Genomic DNA, 18,282 nt, shown 5'->3' with positions numbered 1-18,282 from the left:
AACTTTTAAAGTAGGTTAATACAGCTACAGCATTACTTGATCTTGAATTAAAAATAAAATTCTTTTTTCTACCTTTGCTGTCTGACCATTTAGTTTTTCTAATTATGTCCTGGTCTCTGGTTACTGCTTTCCTGTCTTCTTTTAACTCTTTTTTCAAGGGTCTCCTGTCCAGGGTCGGTCTTAGCAAGTGCGGGGCCCTATGCAGACCAATTTGATGGGGCCCCCCTAGCCCTGCCCCCACCCTAACTCCTCTCCCACCCTAGCTCCACCCCCACTCTAGCTCCAGGGCCGGCCACCCCTTCCTCCGAGCTCCAAGGCCCCCAGCTCCAGGGCTTGTTGATCCTGCACAGTCAATGCCAACTGAAAGCCATGTCTTTTTCACAAACACAGATACACCCTAATCCACTATAGAATAAGTAGTAATATTTAAACTTTTTATTTAGACAAAAATTAAACTGAACCCCCAAGATGCCAGACTCTGCATACAATGCAACACCACAGAAACAGAAAATGTCCCCTAGTACTGTGCAAAATATAAAGACAGCAGATGTGAATTTGAAAAAAAACTAACAAATACCAATCACCACTTTACAAATTAACAAATATAGAAAATAAAATAATACAATTTTATTGGACTAATACATTTAGCTTTCAGATGCCAAAACATCCTTCCTCAGGTCAATACAGTATAGTACTGTTACAGTATCCTATCCTGACCTGAGGAAGGGGGTTTTGTTCTCCGAAGGTTAGCCAAAATGTATTAAAATTAGTCCAATAAAAAGATTACCTTGTTTACATGTTCTATTATAAACATTTATTAACACAGCTACAATACTACTTTATCCTAAAGCAAAAAAATAAAAATATATATTTTATTTACAGTTTGTTGTCTCTGGTTTCTGCTTTCCTCATCTTCTTTTCACTGTCTTCCTTCCATCCAGCTTCTGTCTTGTCTCTCTCTGCCATCCAGTGTCTGCCCTCTCTGCTGTCCCCTCCATCCAATGTCTGCCCTCTCTTCCTGGCCCTTCCATCCAGATCTGCCCTCTATCTCTGCCCCTTCCATCCACCATTTGCCCTCCCTCTCCCATCCATCCAGGGTCTGTCCTCCCTCTCGCTCCCCCTTCCATCCAGGATCTGCCCCTCTCTCTGCCCCTTTTTTCAGCCCCCAGTTCCAGCCCCACTATCCCACCAGTCCCCCGTTTCAGCCCCAGCCCTTTTCTCCCACCAGTCCTGAGCTTCAGCCCCCAGCCACTTCTCCCTGTCCCCTTTTCAGCCCCCAGTTTCAACCCCAGCCCTTTTCTCTCACCAGTCCCAAGCTTCAGCCCCAGCCACTCCTCCCTGTCCCCTTTGCAGCCCCCAGTTTTAACCCAGCCCTTTTCTCTCACCAGTCCAAGTTTCAGCCCCAGCCACTTTCTTCCTGTCTCCGTTTCAGCTCCTGTCCCTTTTCAGCCTCCAGTCCAGTACTAGCCCCCTATCCCACCTACCCTCCTTTTCAGCCCCCAAGTTCCAGCCCCCTTCATGCACATGACTTGTATTAGGACCATGGGCGTAGACTGGAGGGGGCGAGGGGGGCAATGCCCCCCAAACGACGACGACGTGACGACTGGCGCTAGTAGTAAAAAAAAAAAAACAAGCAGGCACGCACTCGTCTCCGTCCACTTTGCTTCCCTGCCCTCTCTGTCTGCGTCCCGCCCAAGTCTCCAAGGAAGGAAAAATCATTAAACAAAACCAAACAGCAAAATATTAACACAATATAATAAAAACAATAAAAATACAGCTGGGTAAAGAACTCCATCTCCTCAGAAACCTGCGCTCCTATTCTGGAAAGGTTGGGTCTTTGAGGGCAGGAAGTCACCAGAAATCTTCTGCCCACACCACTGCCTCTAGTGAATAATATCACAGTGAAGCACCCTAGTGGCATCATTTTTCAATGACAGAGGGATGGATGACTCAGAAAGTAGTACAAATCTCCATTCTGATTGGACAGAGGCAGACATAGTGCTGTGGACAAGGCAGAAAATTAATGTACTGGTTTTCACATCCATGTTCAGCTGCAGCCAAACAAGGTAATGATTATCAGGAATAACATGACCTGCAGTAGCTTATCCCTGAGAAACTGCCAGGAAATGACCCCATGTCATTAGCAAAGACAGCCTCAGAAAGAAGTCTTCCTTGGATCAGTGATTCCTCTAGTACATGGGATGGGTAAAGCTGGGGTCATTAATTTCTCCAGTATAAATGGTGGGATGAGACTCAGGAGGAAGGGTGAAAGCAAAGATGAAGATGGAATTTTTGTAGAAGGATTGAGCAGTTCCTTTATAACAAACAATACCCCCTCATCTGCAGGCCTGGATTTAAATAGAGGCATGAGAGACAACTGCTTTGGGCACCAAATTTTGACGGTACCAAATACCTGGCTATACAGAAGGCTGATTCCACTGATTTAAGATTATTCCCTGTGATATCTCCTTCCTCATCCCACTGTTCTCTGGTCCTGCCCATGGGCACCAGCCAAAATCTTAAATCCAGACCTGCTCATCTCACATGTTAAAGGGCCAATATTAGGCCTCTCTTCTGCCATATACCCCACTCCTTACCTTCTCCAGCTCTGTGGTTCTCCTCAACCTGGGAATGTGATGGCTAAAAAGAAAAAACAAAAGTCATGCACGTTATAATTATAATTACTGAACAGAACGGCTGCTCTCCCTTTGGAGAACTGATCTGAATGGCCAACAGTTTATTAAACAATCTGATTCAGAAATCAAGGGATAGTTTTCCTGGCCTGGAAAGAGTGCTTGGTTTTCTTAGCAGGGTCAATGGAGAGGTTAAGATGCCTGTTTGTCTTAGAGAGCAAAATCTACCACAACCTTCCTCTATCACAGTAATGCAAGTTAGATATTTCCTGACCAGCACATCTCAACCTTCCAAGGCCTGTCTTTCTCATCAGTGTCTGGAGTTTAGATGCACAAGTTGGGATGTCTGAAGTTCTGCTAGTATCTTGGAACAGGATCTGCTGACATAGAGCCTGTTCTAAAATACATGGTGAAAAAGACATTCATGCAGCATAAACATCCATTTAGAAAAACAGACATCTAAAATATCAATGGGACAATACAGGAACAGAAACGTCTCTGTGGCAACATCTTATGTTATGAAATGACAACATTTTCTTGAAGCTGTCGCAAAGCCCAGTATCCGTTGGCAGTTTTGCTGTTGGGGGTAAAGGGGGACACTGAACTCTGCGTGATAAAGGAGGTGACCAATGTAGTACTGCTTAATGGCAGCACTTTTCTGAAAATGTATGCCCAGCGTAGCAGGTCTAGCTCTCAAAGTCCATCTTTTTGGATACAATATTCATTCTCCTTCTGAAATGGGGAATAAACATTTACCCACCCAAAACACACCCAGACCATGTCCCCTTTCATTTGGATATGCTTTAGTTTTAGGTGTCTATATCCCAGGTTTTTAAAATTGGAACTTAGGCATCTATGAATGATAGACGTCTAAGTGCCAGTTTATGGACTCTAAAATGCAAATGGCGCATCTAAAATAAGCATTTCTTTGATTAAAATTCTGGATGTGGCATGTCATAGTGCAATTTTCCAGTGGTAATGCCCTTGGTGGGCATAATATAGTGTGATAGTTCTGTGGTAAGGCTCTAGTTTTGCACTATAATGTACTATTCCTGTGGAAAGCTCTGGATTTAGCACATTGTATTGTGGTATACCTGAGATGATGCTCTGGAGTTTGCACATTATTGTGCAGTATTCTTCTGCCTCCTCTGGTAAGACTCTAGCTTTGTCAGATTCTAGTATAGCATTCCTGTGGTAACCCTTTGGGTATGGCAGAGTATAGTCTGGTATTCCTATGATGATGCTCTGGATTTTGCACAATATATTATGGTATTCCTGTGCTGACACTCAAGTTTGGCATGTAAAGACCCTTTGAATTCCCCATTTGTACTCCTGAAAGCACAATGTGGGGAGGTTGCCAGAACAGATTGTCCTGTAATCAGTCTAAAGACCTCTAATGCAGCTCTCACAGCAGGTTGGATTTTCAGGAATCTGACCAAAGAAAATCACTCTTAAGGATGACCATGAACCCCCCCCCCCCCCCCCCACCCCCCCCCCCCCCCCCCCCCCACCTCCAGGGCTGTAAATGCTACTTTTGTAGCATTCTCAGTCTCAGCTGTCCTGGGAAATAGAAGCCCTATCTCAGGGATCAAACTGGGAGGAGGGGTAATGCTCCACATGACAGCACTCCACCCAAACCACAAGTTCAAAGACAGCAAATTCCAGGGACATACAGTTGTAATATTCAAACTGTTTATTCATCATAATTACATACAGGCAACAACCCGACATGGGCCATGTTTCTGCACACCAGCCTTCGTCAGGGTTCCCACAAAGTATATGAACACACAACTCTGTTATGAAACAGATAAGGTATGCTCAGTCCTAAAGTGCTCCAACATCAATGGTCACACCGCAAAAACGGTACCCTGTGTTTGAAAAGGATACCACTTTTGTGGTGTGACCATTGTGTTTGGAGCACTTTGGATTGTGCATACCTTATCTGCTTCATAACAGAGCTGTGTGTTCAAAGATTTTGTGGTATATTTATTGGCTCCATACAGGACCCCTGAAGAAGCCTGATGTGCCAAAACACGGCCCATGTCAGGTTTTTACCTGTATGTACTAATGATGAATAAACAGTTTGGAACACTACAACTGTATGTCCTCGGAACTTGTTGCCTTTGAACTTGTGGTTTTGGTGGCTTCCACCCTTTTGGCTCGTGCTTGCAGCTTTTTGTGGAGGATTTTTGTTCTTCTCTTGCTTTGTTAGCACTCCACCTGAGACAATGGAAGGGTTGCCACCTGAATTCCTCCTGTCATAAGGAACGGACTAATCCAATCCTGTTGTTATCCTAATGCATGCATGTACTTGTAGCTTTCATTTTCAGAGGAAACTCAATGGGTCAATCAGAACTACAAATCCATGCATGCAATGGGGTAAAACCAAGACTGGATTAGTTTATGTCTTATGATTTGATTGTATTTATGCACTTGATATACTACTATGACATCAGAGTTAGATGACAACTCTAGCTACTGGACCAAGCTATGTAATATTATTATCCAAGATGCATGGCCAAAACCATTTTACCTTGAGTTTTACTGAATATGCTCCATTGATTGTGGCCATACACGTAATACTCACTATTGTCTCCTCCATAAAGATTAGAAATCTGATTAGTGAAAGGAGTGTTGTAGATGCAGGAAAATGGATCCAATCCAGACAAGAAGCCATTCTGTAGTCACTATGGAGTGGCAGATTGAGATACCCCCCTTTATCCTCTATTATACAGAAAACGGATGGGATTTGATATACTGCCTTTCTGTGGTTACAATCAAAGTACATTACAAAAGTATTGCCACATTGGGACAGACCGAAGGTCCGTCCAGCCCAGCATCCTGTTTCCAACAGTGGCCAATCCAGGTCACAAGTACCTGGCAAGATCCCAAAACAGTACAATACATTTTATGCTGCTTATTCTAGAAATAAGCAGTGGATTTTCCCCAAGTCCATTTTAATAATGGTCTATGGACTTTTCCTTTAGGAAGCCATCCAAACCTTTTTGGCAGTTTATTTATTTATTGTATTTGTACCCCACATTTTCCCACCTTTTTGCAGGCTCAATGTGGCTTACAGAGTATGGATATGAGAACGTCGTTACATGATTTAAGAAAACAGTCGATCGTAAGCTGAGGTGAAAGAGGAATTTAGATGGAAAGGTGTTAGGTAAGGTAGTGTGAGAGGTGTTTTTGGTGTACTTGGGTGGTTTAAGGAATGATTTGTTTCATTGAGGGTGACTTTTGTAGGCTCTGTTGAAGAGATGTGTTTTCAAAGCTTTGCGAAAGCTGGTTAGATTGGTCATGGTTTTCAGGGCCATGGGTAGTGCGTTCCAAGACTGTGTGCTTTTGTACGCAAAGGTAGTAGCATAAGCCTGTTTGAATTTCATTCCTTTACAGTTTACATATCATACTTGACATAGGGCAGGAGTTCTAATCTAATCTAATCTAATCTAATCTAGGGCTTTTATAGACTGTTTAATCCCAAAAGATGTTCTGAGCAGTTTACAGTTAACAGAACCAGTGCATTCATTGAGAATTACAATTCAAATAATACAAACTGAAAAATTCTGTAATCATCTTATTTCAAGTATTTCTGGAAAAGATAAGTGTATAAATGTTTTTTTGAATTACATAAGAAGGTTGACATTTAATATATACAGGTAACGCACTCCATAACAAAATTTTGGTGAATTCATACTCTTTAATCTATTGACGCATGTGGAAAAGGTGGATGGATGGTGGTGGTCACTTTTGTCATGGGATCCAAGTTTCCTTCTAACTCTTCTCTCTCAGTATCTTTCTCAAGCTGCCACTCAGCAAAATGAGAGCAATATTTAGACTAACTGTATAAACTTTTCCCACATAACAGGCAATCCCCTTTTCATTGCACAAGGAAGGGCAGCTCTCCAGGGATCAAATGAACGTCATCTGTGCTAGCAGTGTAATCCATTGCAGTGGATATATATTCTTTCTTTAAAAATAAGTTATTTTTCCAAGTCAGGGAAAGAAAATTCACTTGTTAAAAGCAAAATGAAGCTGTAGCCAGGCGTGTCCAAGTTCAGTCCTTGAAGGCTGCAAACAGGCAGGGTTTCAGGATATCCCTAATGAATATGCATGAGAAAGACCTGCACACAATGGAAGCAATGGGCATGCAAATCTTTCTCATGCATATTCATTAAGGATATCCTGAAACCCTGCCTGTTTGCAGCCCTCGAGGACTGAACTTGGACAAGCCTACTCTAGTGTCTTCAGGTGTATTAGGGCTATTGTATTAGCTTGCCATGCCTAGTCTCTCTAGATGGCCAGCATGGAGATGCTATCATCCAACACTCAGCCAAGGATAAGAAAGGGGTAGAAAAGAGGCAAAGAAAGAATGAGAAAGAAGCCAATTGAAAAAAAACAAAAGACAGAGGGAGAACAGTACTGACAGAAAAAGAGGAAAATTGTTCAGCAGGATTAGAGTCCAGATGCCGTTGAGGTTGCAGTTCATCTACATACTTCTCCCAGCTGACATGTTCCTTCAACCAGCATTCTGCCTATCTCATTTCAGTGTAATTTCTTATTTTTGTTGCCTAGGAGTAGCCTAGTGGTTAGTGCAGTGAACTTTGATCCTGGGAAACTGAGTTCAATTCCTACTGTAGCTCCTTGTGTCTCTGGGCAAATCACTTAACCCTCCATTGCCCCTAGTACAAAATAAGTACCTGAATATATGTAAACCGCTTTGAATGTAGTTGCAAAAACCTCAGAAAGGCAGTATATCAAGTCCCATTTCCCTTCTTATGTATGGTTCAAGTACACATCCTCATGTTCATCCTCCTCAATATTACTCCATCTTCTCTACATCTCTGTTCATTCTCTCTTCTAAGAGAATTCTCATTCTCTTTTCTAAGCTCCAATAGTTACTCCCTCTCATCCAGTGACACTATCCTTGAAAAGACCTCATATGTTGTCACACTTTTTTGCTTCTATCCTACCAAGGCTGGCACAAGGATATTGTGCCTCTACTGCATGCAAATCCCTCTCATGAATATTTACTGTGGATATTCTGAAAACCTGACTGGCTGGGGTATCTCCAGGACCAGGTTTGGGAACCACTGCCTTAGGTGATTCTCTCCCATAACTTACTTCCCAGGAGCTCTACAAGATTGTGGAGGTGGCAAAAGGCAGCATGCAGCAGGACAGGTAGTTTAAATTACCTCTCTTCCCCTGTTGCCTTAATCTAATGCTTCTTCAGCAGCTTGGCCCCTGTGCTTAATCGTATATCAGTTTCCTCTCCTATATAGGGACAGTCTCGTGGTATGAGCTGTGAGATTATGGGATCTCATGACTCATATCATGAGATTAACCCAACCGCACAAAGAAAACTGTTAGTAAGTGTCCTCCTAGTTGCTGGCCCTGGGGGCCAAGCAGATGGGGGAAATACTGGCATTGGGCCTTCATTAGAAGGAGGAAATTTAAACTATCTTGTTGCCCGCTACTTTTGACACCCCCAGAATTTCAATGCTCTAAGTGACCCCTAGTTTGCCTAATGGAAGCGCTGGCCCTGTCTCCTACATAACTTTCTTCTCCTCCTCCTAAGTGGCTTTGGTCTTTCAAGGCAACTCTCTACTCCTCTGTGACCATCATCTAATAACCTTTCTACTGAAACGGTAAGAAAAAGGGTTAGTCTTCATAAACTACAAAAGATTGCAGAAAAGGAAAGATAGGCAGCAATATCTGGAAAAGCTAAGTTGGTAAAGTAGTCAGGAAAGCAAAGATACAAATGGAAATAAAAATAGCCAGTACAGTAAAAAAAAAAAAAGGGGGGGGGGGAAGACAATATTTTCTTAGATACAATATTGTTAGGATGAAGTACAAAAGTCACATTGTGAGACTCAAAAGGTGAAGGGGAGGAATATGTAAAAGCTGATAAGAATAAAGCAGATTTGTAAAATGAATATTTCTCCTCTGTGTTTACAGGTAAAGGGCCTGGGGTAGGACCAGAGAAGATAAACACTAATAGGAATGGTAGGCCCAGAATGATTTTTAGAAGATTGTGTTCATGAGGAGCTAGCTAAACTAAAAGTAGACAAAACGATGGGGCTGAATGGGATACATCCGAAGGTACTGAAGGAACTTAGGGTGGTTCTGGCGGCTCAGTTGTCTGATCGTTTCAATTCTTCTGGAGAGTTGGGAGTGGTCTTGGAGGACTGGAGAAGGGTGGATGTGGTCCTTCTCCACAAAAGTGGAAGTAAAGAGGATGTTGGGAACTACAGGCCAGTTAGTCTGACCTCTGTAGTGAATAAATTAATGGAAATCCTTCTAAAACAGAGGATGGTGAGGTTTCAGGAATTCAACGGATTGTAGGACCTGAAGTAGCATGGTTTACTAGCGGTAAGTCTTGTTAGACAAATCAGATTAGTTTCTTTCACTGGGTGACCAGACAGTTGGATTGAGGGAGAGCACTAAATGTTGTATACTTAGAATTTAACAAATAAACTGAGTGCCCTTGGTATGGGCTCTAAAAAGTGGCTGACCAAATTAGAAACTGGTTGAGTGGACGGTGACAAAGGATAGTGGTACATGGAGTTCACTCTGAGGAAAGAGATATTACTAGTGGTGTGCCTCAAGAATTGGTTCTTGGTCCAGCTCTTTTCAACATTTTTGTAAGCAATATTGTAGTAGATACCCCTGACAATGTGGATAACATGAGGAGAGATCTAGTGAAGTTTGAAGAATGGTCTAGAATTTGACAGCTAATAATTAATTTTAAAAATGCAAGGACTCAAAAACCTGAGGGAGCAGTACAGTATAGGAGGACTTGGAGGTGATCATATCTGATGAACTTAAGGCAACCAAACAGGTAGAAAAGTCAATGACAAAAGCCAGAAGGATGCTTGAGTGCATAGAAAGAGGAATGGTCAGCAGAAAGGAGGTGACAGTTAAGACCCCATTTAGAGTACTAAAAGGGCTTCTAAAATGGTCTGTGGTCCTCAACATAAAGCTTATGGGGACATACTAAAAGAACTCAATATGTATACTTTGGAAGAAAGGCAAGAGAGGGGAATATGATAGACACATTTAAATACTTCAATGGTATAAATGCACAGGAGGCGAGTCTCCTTCAATTGAAAGGAAGCTCTGGAATGAGGGAGCATAGGATGAAGGTGAAATTGGATGAGTGGTCTAAGGAAATACTTCTTTATGGAAAGGGTGGTGGATGTGTGGAATAGCCTTCTGATAGAGGTGGTGGAGATGAAGTATCTGAATGCAAAAGAGCATGGGACAAGCAAACAGGATCTCTAAGGGAAAAAAGGGATAGTAGATGGTATGGATGGCAGACTGGATAGGCCATATGGTCTTTATCTGCTGTCATTTTCTATGTTTCATTCTGTGTTCACCATAGCCTTTCTATAATTCAGCTTCCTGATTTATCTTGCTCCAAGGCCATATATCTCCTCTTCTTACATCACCGCATTGGATCCCATCCACTTCTGTATACAATTCAAGCTTCTTTTCAGCTACAATCACTTTACTCTGTAGCTCAACACTTCTCCTCTTTTATGGCCCTCCTATATCCTTTCTCGTAACCTCTATATATGTGGCAAGTTTTTCTTATCTCTTCCATTGTCAGTTCCTGAATCCTGTACAGCCTTCTTGGGTTACTGTATAAGACCACTTCAATAGCCTTCAGGCTTGTAGGTGTCATATTTTCAGGTACAGTAGGTATTTTTCTGTCCCTGGTGGGCTCATAATTAAAACAAACAAAAAAAGTTGAAGCAGGAGTTGAACCTGAGTCCCTTGGCTCTTAGTCCTCTTTACTAACCATTAGGTTACTCCTCAGACCTCCATGCTACTCTGTTAAGAATGTCCATAATACCTGAAGCTGTCATACAGCCTGGTATCCCTTGCCAGCTTCAAAGGCAACAAAACAGAGGGAATCCAAAGCAAAAAGAAAACAAAAAGCACAAGGGGCCTTCTGAATGGGTGCATCAGAGAATGTTTACTCTTATATTCATGTATACGCTGGAAGAGAGGCAGGAGAGAGGGGATATGATACAGATGCTTAAATACCTCAGTGGCATCAATGTACAGGAGGTGAGCATTTTTTAAATGAAGGAAAACCCTGGAATGAGAGGGCATAGGAAGAAGTTGAGAGGAATTAAGCTTAGGAGGAATCTAAGAAAACACTCCTTCACGGAAAGGGTGGTGGATGCATGGAATAGCCTTTCACGGAAAGGTGGTGGATGTGTGGAATGGCCTCCCGGTAGAGGTAGTAGAGACGAAGACTGTTTCAGAATTTAAGGAAGCGTGGGAAAGGCAAGAAGGATCCCTTAGGAAATGGAGTTAGTGGTTACTGAGGAAAGGCAGACTAGATGGGCCATTTAGCCCTTATCTGCCATCATGTTTCTATAGGACCCGTATGAATAAACATTTTCTGACGCACCCAATTCTGAAGGCCTTGTATCCCTTGCCAGTTTCACATTCAGAGAAGAAGGAGGGGGACAGCAACCACTGGGAGATTAAGGAAGTGTCAAGCCTTAATCCTTCCAGTGGACAGTTGCTCAATCAGAGCACCTTTCTGTAACCTGGATGTGACAAGTACCAGGTCTAAAAAAACAACGTCCTTTTTAGACATAGATATCCCTTCCCCTTCTGTAATCAGAGTTGGGCGTCCATATTTTAGGTCCTCCTTAATTCCTCCCAAAACATGTCCAGACCAACCCCCCTCTTGCCACATGGATGTACTGCAGTGTTAGCTGTCCATATCCTGCTAGTTTTCAGATGTCCAAAACAAGACTAGAGCTTCTAAAATAACCACCATAGTCTAGTAGTGCTATAGAAATGAGAAGTAGCAGTACTATTAGTAAAAAAATAAAAGGACACAAATTCCTAACATGAACAGTCAGCACAGAAATAAGATCAGGCTCCTTCTTAAGCAGTGAAACAATGAACACATCTGATTAACAAGTATGAAAAAATACCCCTCAGGGAGAATATTTACATGTTTTATTGACTTCCCATAAGCATTTGCTTCTGTGTTACTCTGGCCTTGATCTCATGCTACTGTAAAAAGGAAAAGAGGGTGTGGAAAGGGGCCAGAGAAACCTATGATTTAATTAAATCCTTGAACTTACAAGGTACTGTAAAAATAAAAAAAATACACAGAGACAGTTTCAGGAAGGCGCAAGGGGTGAGAGAGAGATACAGTCTCAGACCTACTCTCTCTCTCTTTAAGATTTATTTATTTTAGATTTAGCTCAAGAGGAGTTACATTCAGGTAGGCTAGATTGTAAGCCCCCTGGAGACAGGGCAATACCTAACTTTGTACCTGAGGTAATGAAAGGATAAATGACTTTCCAAAGATCACAAGGAGAGGCAGTGGAATTTGAACTCAGTTTCACTAGTTGTCAGCCCACTGCTCTTAACTGCTGGGTGACTCCTCCACTTTGCATCAATGATCTCTGACACTTCTAAAAATATATTCAGCCTTAAGACTAAAACTAAAAGACTCAATGATGAAAAGCCTACAGGATGCAGACTACCTGTCATGTTATCTTCTACCCAAAGGTGGTTTGTAAAAAAAGCTGATGGGCATGGACGGCCCAAGGCAATCTGCCGCCAGAGGCAGGGATGAGGTGCCACGTGCCCCTGCCCCAGCCCCCACACCCAGTCTAGCATCTCCCCCCTTTCCTGCGTTTACCTTATTTTTTTCCAAAAGGCAGCAGAAGCAGCAATTCCCATAGGCTGCCCTGCCGCCAGAACTGGCCTTTTCGCTACTGCGAACCACCTTTGAGGAAACAGGAAGTTACATCAAGAGGCGGGCCTCAGTGGGAGAAGAGGCTGGAGCTGGCGGCAGGGCAGCCTGTGGGAATCGCTGCCACTGCTGCCTTTTGGAAAAGAAACAAAGGGTTGAGGAGGGAGGGGAGAGTGCCACTCCTGGAGCGTGCTGCCTGAGGCCCCCGTCTCAAGTGGCCTAACGGTAGGGCCGCCACTGCTGATGGGGATGACCAAATATCAGAACATAATAATCTCCATATTGGGTAAGAGCAAAGGTCCATCTAGCCAAGCATCCTGCTTCCAACAGTGGCCAATCCAAGTAAAAAGCACCTGTTCAGCCCCTGGAAGTCAATGCTTTAAGAAATGCTGACTGTGGTGAGCTGAATATTGTTCAGTATAGCTTTTTAGACAAAGACAGGCTGGACAGGTAGGCTCGGGGAGGGGCCTACTGGGACACTGGGCGGCAACTCTGGTTGGGGAGGTTGGGTGCTGGTGAGGGAAGCTTATCTGGTTGGAGAAGTCAGGAGGATGGATTAAGTGTGTTAATGAGGGGGCTTGTCTGGTTTGGGGGGTTGGGAGGAGGTTTGACTGGTTGGAGGGGTTGGGAGAAGGGATTGGATGTGTTGGCGAGAGGGCTAATCTGGTTTGGGGGGTCAGGAATAGGAATCTGATATCCCCTCCTGTGAATCTTGGCCGATATTCAGCTGGGACATGAATAAATGTCTTACCTGTATCCTGGCTAAATTAGCAGAGACCCATGTAAGTCCCAGCGGCCTGCAGATTTCCAGTCAGGCCTGGATATTCAATGCCAGTGCCCGGACAAGGCTAATTTAGCTATCCATGGTCAGCACTTTAAAAAAATCGCTGACTGCCACTGGCTGAATATTGACCAGATTATTTCTAAAGTTGTTACTGGTGGCCTATCCGATCCTCCTTCATATCCTACCGAGTGGGTTTGCCTCGCTTTGAACAGCCAAACACCATCTCCTTGTCCCGTAGCTTTGTTCCTTTGAATTCCAAGTCTTCTGATCAACCTTATTTAAATATTTAAACTTTTCTGGCTCTTTTTCCTCATAGTCCTCAGAAATAAAAATTCTTGCTGTTGTTGCTATACCTTCACAGATTATTCATATCAAAAGTTTCTTTGAATAAAATTTGGTGAGCTGTTACTAGGATGAAACAGATGGTACAAGGTACTATATTTAGGTTATGTTCTTTTACTTCCAACTCAAATGCAACATTTCAAGGTTTTGATAAGAAGGTGGAAATACTATGAAAGGAGTGTTTGACTATTAAACCTCAAATTCAGTCTCTACAGACAGTTGAGACATCTGCTATTAAGCATAGACTCACTAGTCACCATAAATCAGAAAGTTTAGATAATGTTTATAGAGCTAAAAATTTGAGGTTCCTTAATTTTCCTCAAACACCTGTACTTTCCGCAGAGATATTGCTCCAAAAAATGTGATACTGAAACACTGTGTGTGCCTGATTCTGGAAAAATTGTAATTGATATTCTTATTATGTTCCTCAAAAGACTCCACTTGAAAATCATGCTGAAGGAGGCCTGGATGTTTCAGAACCTTCTGTTAAGTCAGATCTGACGGGGTTCCTTGAGGACTTCCAAAACATTATTAGAACCACAGCCACCCATTAGCCTCCTCTTCAACGGAGTCATAAAAGTCCAGAGTTTGTAGGGCATATTTCAAACCGAAGAATGTCTTGTTTCATGGACAAAGAGTTCTGGTCTTTTCAGATGTTTCACGTGCTATTCAGGTTAGACATAAGGCCTTTCTACAATTTAAGACTAAGGTTTTAGAAGTATGGTGATCCAGTGGTCCCTGTCTTCCTTCCCCTCCCCTCCTCAATGACAGGACATGACCTGACCCCTCCTCAGCCCCCCACACACACAGAGTTTCAAACATTCCCTGGTAATCTATCCCCCCCCCCCCCCCCCCACAAAATGCCTCCTTTCCCCCAAGTTAAAAAAAATTAAATCCCTGCCCCGCAACCTCGATGTTCAGCCGGCGGTAGGCAGTGCTTTTGCTGTCGCCACCGGCGTTAAGCTCAGACATTCAATGCCAGGCCACTTCCAGTGACTGGCATTAAACATCAGGTTTCATTTCAATTGCAGCAACGTAAGCTGATATTCAGCACTATCTGGTTAAGTGCTTAGTGGTTAAAGAAAGGCCTGCTATTATGCAGCCTATTTTAACCACTAAACATAGCCAGTTTGGCACTGAATATCCATGCCTAACCGGCTATGTCATGTGATATGGCCAGTACTAGTGGCTAGCTGCTAAAAGCGGATATTCAGCAGAAGATAACCGGTCATCTCCCACTGAATATCCGCTGTTAGGCACTAAAAAGCTGTTTAACCAGCCAGGAGCTGTTCCTGGCCAGTTAAATAGGTTTAAATATTGGGCCCCTGGTGTCTAGTTGCACCCTCCCACTTCTGACCCCTCCCCCTTTCCACCCAAGCCCACCCGCTGTACCTTAACAAGGGAAGCGTGAACTTCAGTAACAGTGTTGCCAGGTGGGCGGTTTTACCGCCCAATTGGGCGGTTTTCCGCGACCCGCCGCGGGAAATTTTTGCCCGCGGCGGGTTGCGGTTTTTTGGGCTGTTTTTGGCCTTCAGGGCGGTTTTTTCGGCCGCGGGGGGGCGGGGTTAGTGACGTTTTTGGGTGGGGTTAATGACGTTTTGGGCGGGGTTAGTGACGTGGGAGGCGGGGCCGATGACGTGGGAGGCGGGGCCGATGACGGGGAGGCGGGGCCGATGACATGGAGGCGGGGCCGATGACGTGGGAGGCGGGGGCGATGACGGGGAGGCGGGGCCGGTGACGTGGGAGGCGGGGCCGGTGACGGCGGGGGCGGGGTTGATGACGGCGGGGGCGGGGTTGATGACGCGGGGGTGGGGGTGTCAGGGGCGGGGTTTGTGTTTGGGCGGGTTTTGGGCTGTTTTTTGGGCTCCATCGGGCTGGAAAAAAATTTTCCACCTGGCAACCCTGTTCAGTAAGTTCTCTCAATACCTTCAGATGTATCCCATCCAGCCCCATTGCTTTGTCTGGTTTTAGTTTAGCTAATTCCTCACAGACACAGTGGGCTGAAAATAATTCAAAGTCTATTTCATTTCCATTCCTATTTGTGACTGTTTTTTGTGGTCCTGTTACTGGCCCTTCCTCTGTGAACACCAAGCAAGAATTATTTGTTAAGCAACTCAACTTTTACCTTATAAGCCTCTACATATTTGACCCTTTCACCTTTGAATTTCACAATACCAATTTTGCACTTCCCCCAGTCACTAGCATAACTAAAAAAGATTATTTTACTCCATTGTACTTTATTAGCTATTTTCTCTTCCCTTTGCATCTTCTCTTTCCTCACTACTTTCCAAGTTTCTTTTAGCTTTACCAGATATCATTGACTATCTTCCTCTTTCTATGAACTCTTGCAGTTAAAAAATGTAGCATTTTTTCTTTAACTTTTCAGCTACTTCTTTAAAAAATCATAGTGGCCTCTATTTCTTCTTATCTTTCTCTGCATTTAAATCAATTACATATCACAAACAAGAAAAAACAAATCAGGCGAAACATTGCAGAAGTTAGATAAAATTCCCTTATGTAGCAGATTTGCTCTGCCCTGTGTATCCTGCAGGGCAGAGCGACAGCATTTTTCAAGATGGTGGTGTTGAAGATAGGAACGAGTGGGCATCCTGTGTTAAGCAGTGGCGTAGCCACAGGTGGGCCTGGGTGGGCCAGGGCCCACCCACTTAGGGCTCAAGCCCACCCAACAGTAGCACATGTTTGGTGGTAGCTGGTGGGGATCCCAAGCTCAGCCAGCTGAAGACTTCCCCTTGATGGTAACGAAAACAGTACTCTCCACGATACTGGCACCTGCTCATGTTCAGTTTTCTACACATGCCTGCTGCAGACTGAAAAGGTAGAAATTAACGTTTTCTCATCTGCTGAGATATTTTTTTGGTGGTGGGGGGGGGGAGAGCACTTTGTGCCCACCCACTTCTTGCCTAGGCCCACCCAAAATCTGTAGTCTGGCTATGCCCCTGGTGTTAAGGTATGGTAAGTAGGCTTGGGCAGGCACCACTAGACACCATGGATTTAATTTTTCTTTTTTTAACTTGGAGAAAAGGGGGATTTGGTCAGGGGTGGGGAGGGGGGGGCCACTAGACTACCTGGGAATGTTTTGAACTGTGGGGGGTGTCAGGTTATAAGGGAGGGGCCACTAGACCACCAGGGATTGTAGGTTCAGTTCAGAGAAGGAGGGAGGGAGTCGGTCTGATACAGATGTCAGTATGTTTTTTTTTTAATGTCACCCTATCTGTCAGTGTATTAGGACGGGTGACATTTAGCAATGAGCTGCAGGTTACTGCTGCAGTTTTAACGTGGCAGTAATTTCCAAGCTCATTGTTTTACAGCATGCCATGTTATTTTACCATCAATAATTTCACAGTAGAAGCATGGCCTTACCGCAAGGCTTTCTGCATTAGCCCCTGTGTAATTCTTATTTCCCTTGATGTGGGCTAAATGGAAGACTGCACCTTTAAAAATTTTATTTCACTTTTGTAATGTTTCTCCTAATTTGTTCTTCGAGATATAATTGATTTAAATGCAAATAAAAAAAGAATGCAAATAAAGCTAAGAAGAAAAAAGGCCACTATGGTCTTCTAAAGAAGTAGCCAAAACATAAAAGAAAAAAATGTTAGCATTCTTTAACTACAGGAGATCATAGAAAGAGGAAGAGAGACAATGCTATCTGCGAAAGCTAAAAGAAATTTGGAAAGTAGTGAGGAAAGAGAAGATGCAAATGGAAGAGAAAATAGCTAATAAAGCACAATGGGGGAAAACATCTTTTTTTAAATACGTTAGTTAGTGACTGGGGAAGTGCAAAAGTGGTATTGTGAAATTCAAAATGATGGGGAGAAATGTGCAAATAGCTGATCAGGTAAAAGTTGAATTCTTTAACAAACAATTCCGGGCCTCTTTTACAAAGGTGTGCTAGCATTTTAATACACGCTAAAAACCGTGTAGATGGCCATAGGAATATGTGGGCATCTACATGGTTTGCGTATGCCAAAAATGCTGGTGAACCTTTATTTATTTATTTGGATTTTGCTCACACCTTTTTTATTAGTAGCTCAAGGTGAGTTACATTCAAGTACTCTGGATATTTCTCTGTCCCAGGAGGGCTCACAATCTAAGTTTGTACCTGAGGCAATGGAGGGTTAAGTGACTTGCCCAAGGCCACAAGGAGCAGCAGTGGAATTTGAACTGGCCACCTCTGGATTGCAAGACCGGTGCCAGCAGCAGGACCACAGAAAACAGTCACAAATAGGAATGGAAGTGAAATAGACCTTGAATTATTTTCATAATAGATGCAGGAATGGGGCTGGATGGGACACACCTGAAGGGACTTGGGGAAGCTCTGACAGTTCTGCTGTCTAACATTTTCTAAGCTTCTTTAGAGTTGGAAATGTCCCTGGAAGACTGGAAACAGACAATGTGATTCCTCTTCCTAAAAATGAAAGTAAGAAGGGGCTGGGAACTACTGGACAATTAATCTGACCTCTACGGTGAGTAGATTACAGATTGTGCAGAATACTGCAATTAGACTGATGATTTGATTCCTTATCCCTATATATATGTCTGAATTACATTGGCTTCCGATTCAGGTAAGGATCCAGTTTAAATTAGGGGTCATGGTTTTTAAAATATTGTATGGTAAGGCTCGCTCCACCATATATGGTGGATGTGGTTAATTTGTTATTAGGCTGTAAATCGGGCCGTTTACATGGACAAGTTTTGTTATGCTACCCTACAGTGTGGAAGGTTACGTTTGTTAAATTTTTGTCTTCTTCTTTTTCAGATCAGGC

At 43.3% G+C, this 18,282-nt stretch overlaps 1 protein-coding gene across 2 annotated transcripts in view; it reads right to left on the bottom strand.

Moving 5' to 3' along the window:
- Window positions 1-18,282, bottom strand: part of VEGFB (vascular endothelial growth factor B) — a 136,813-nt gene that overhangs the window by 37,962 nt on the left and 80,569 nt on the right. For both annotated transcript variants that reach the window (XM_030218231.1, XM_030218232.1), the window contains exon 2: window positions 2,598-2,640. In XM_030218231.1, coding sequence (XP_030074091.1) covers window positions 2,598-2,640 — 43 coding nt within the window. The remainder of the gene's footprint in view (window positions 1-2,597; window positions 2,641-18,282) is intronic.

This window comes from Microcaecilia unicolor, chromosome 11 (assembly GCF_901765095.1).
Source record: "Microcaecilia unicolor chromosome 11, aMicUni1.1, whole genome shotgun sequence".
Classification (NCBI taxonomy): Eukaryota; Metazoa; Chordata; class Amphibia; order Gymnophiona; family Siphonopidae; genus Microcaecilia; species Microcaecilia unicolor.
Note: the sequence above shows the minus strand (reverse complement) of the source record. Positions and strands in the feature narration are given on the sequence as shown.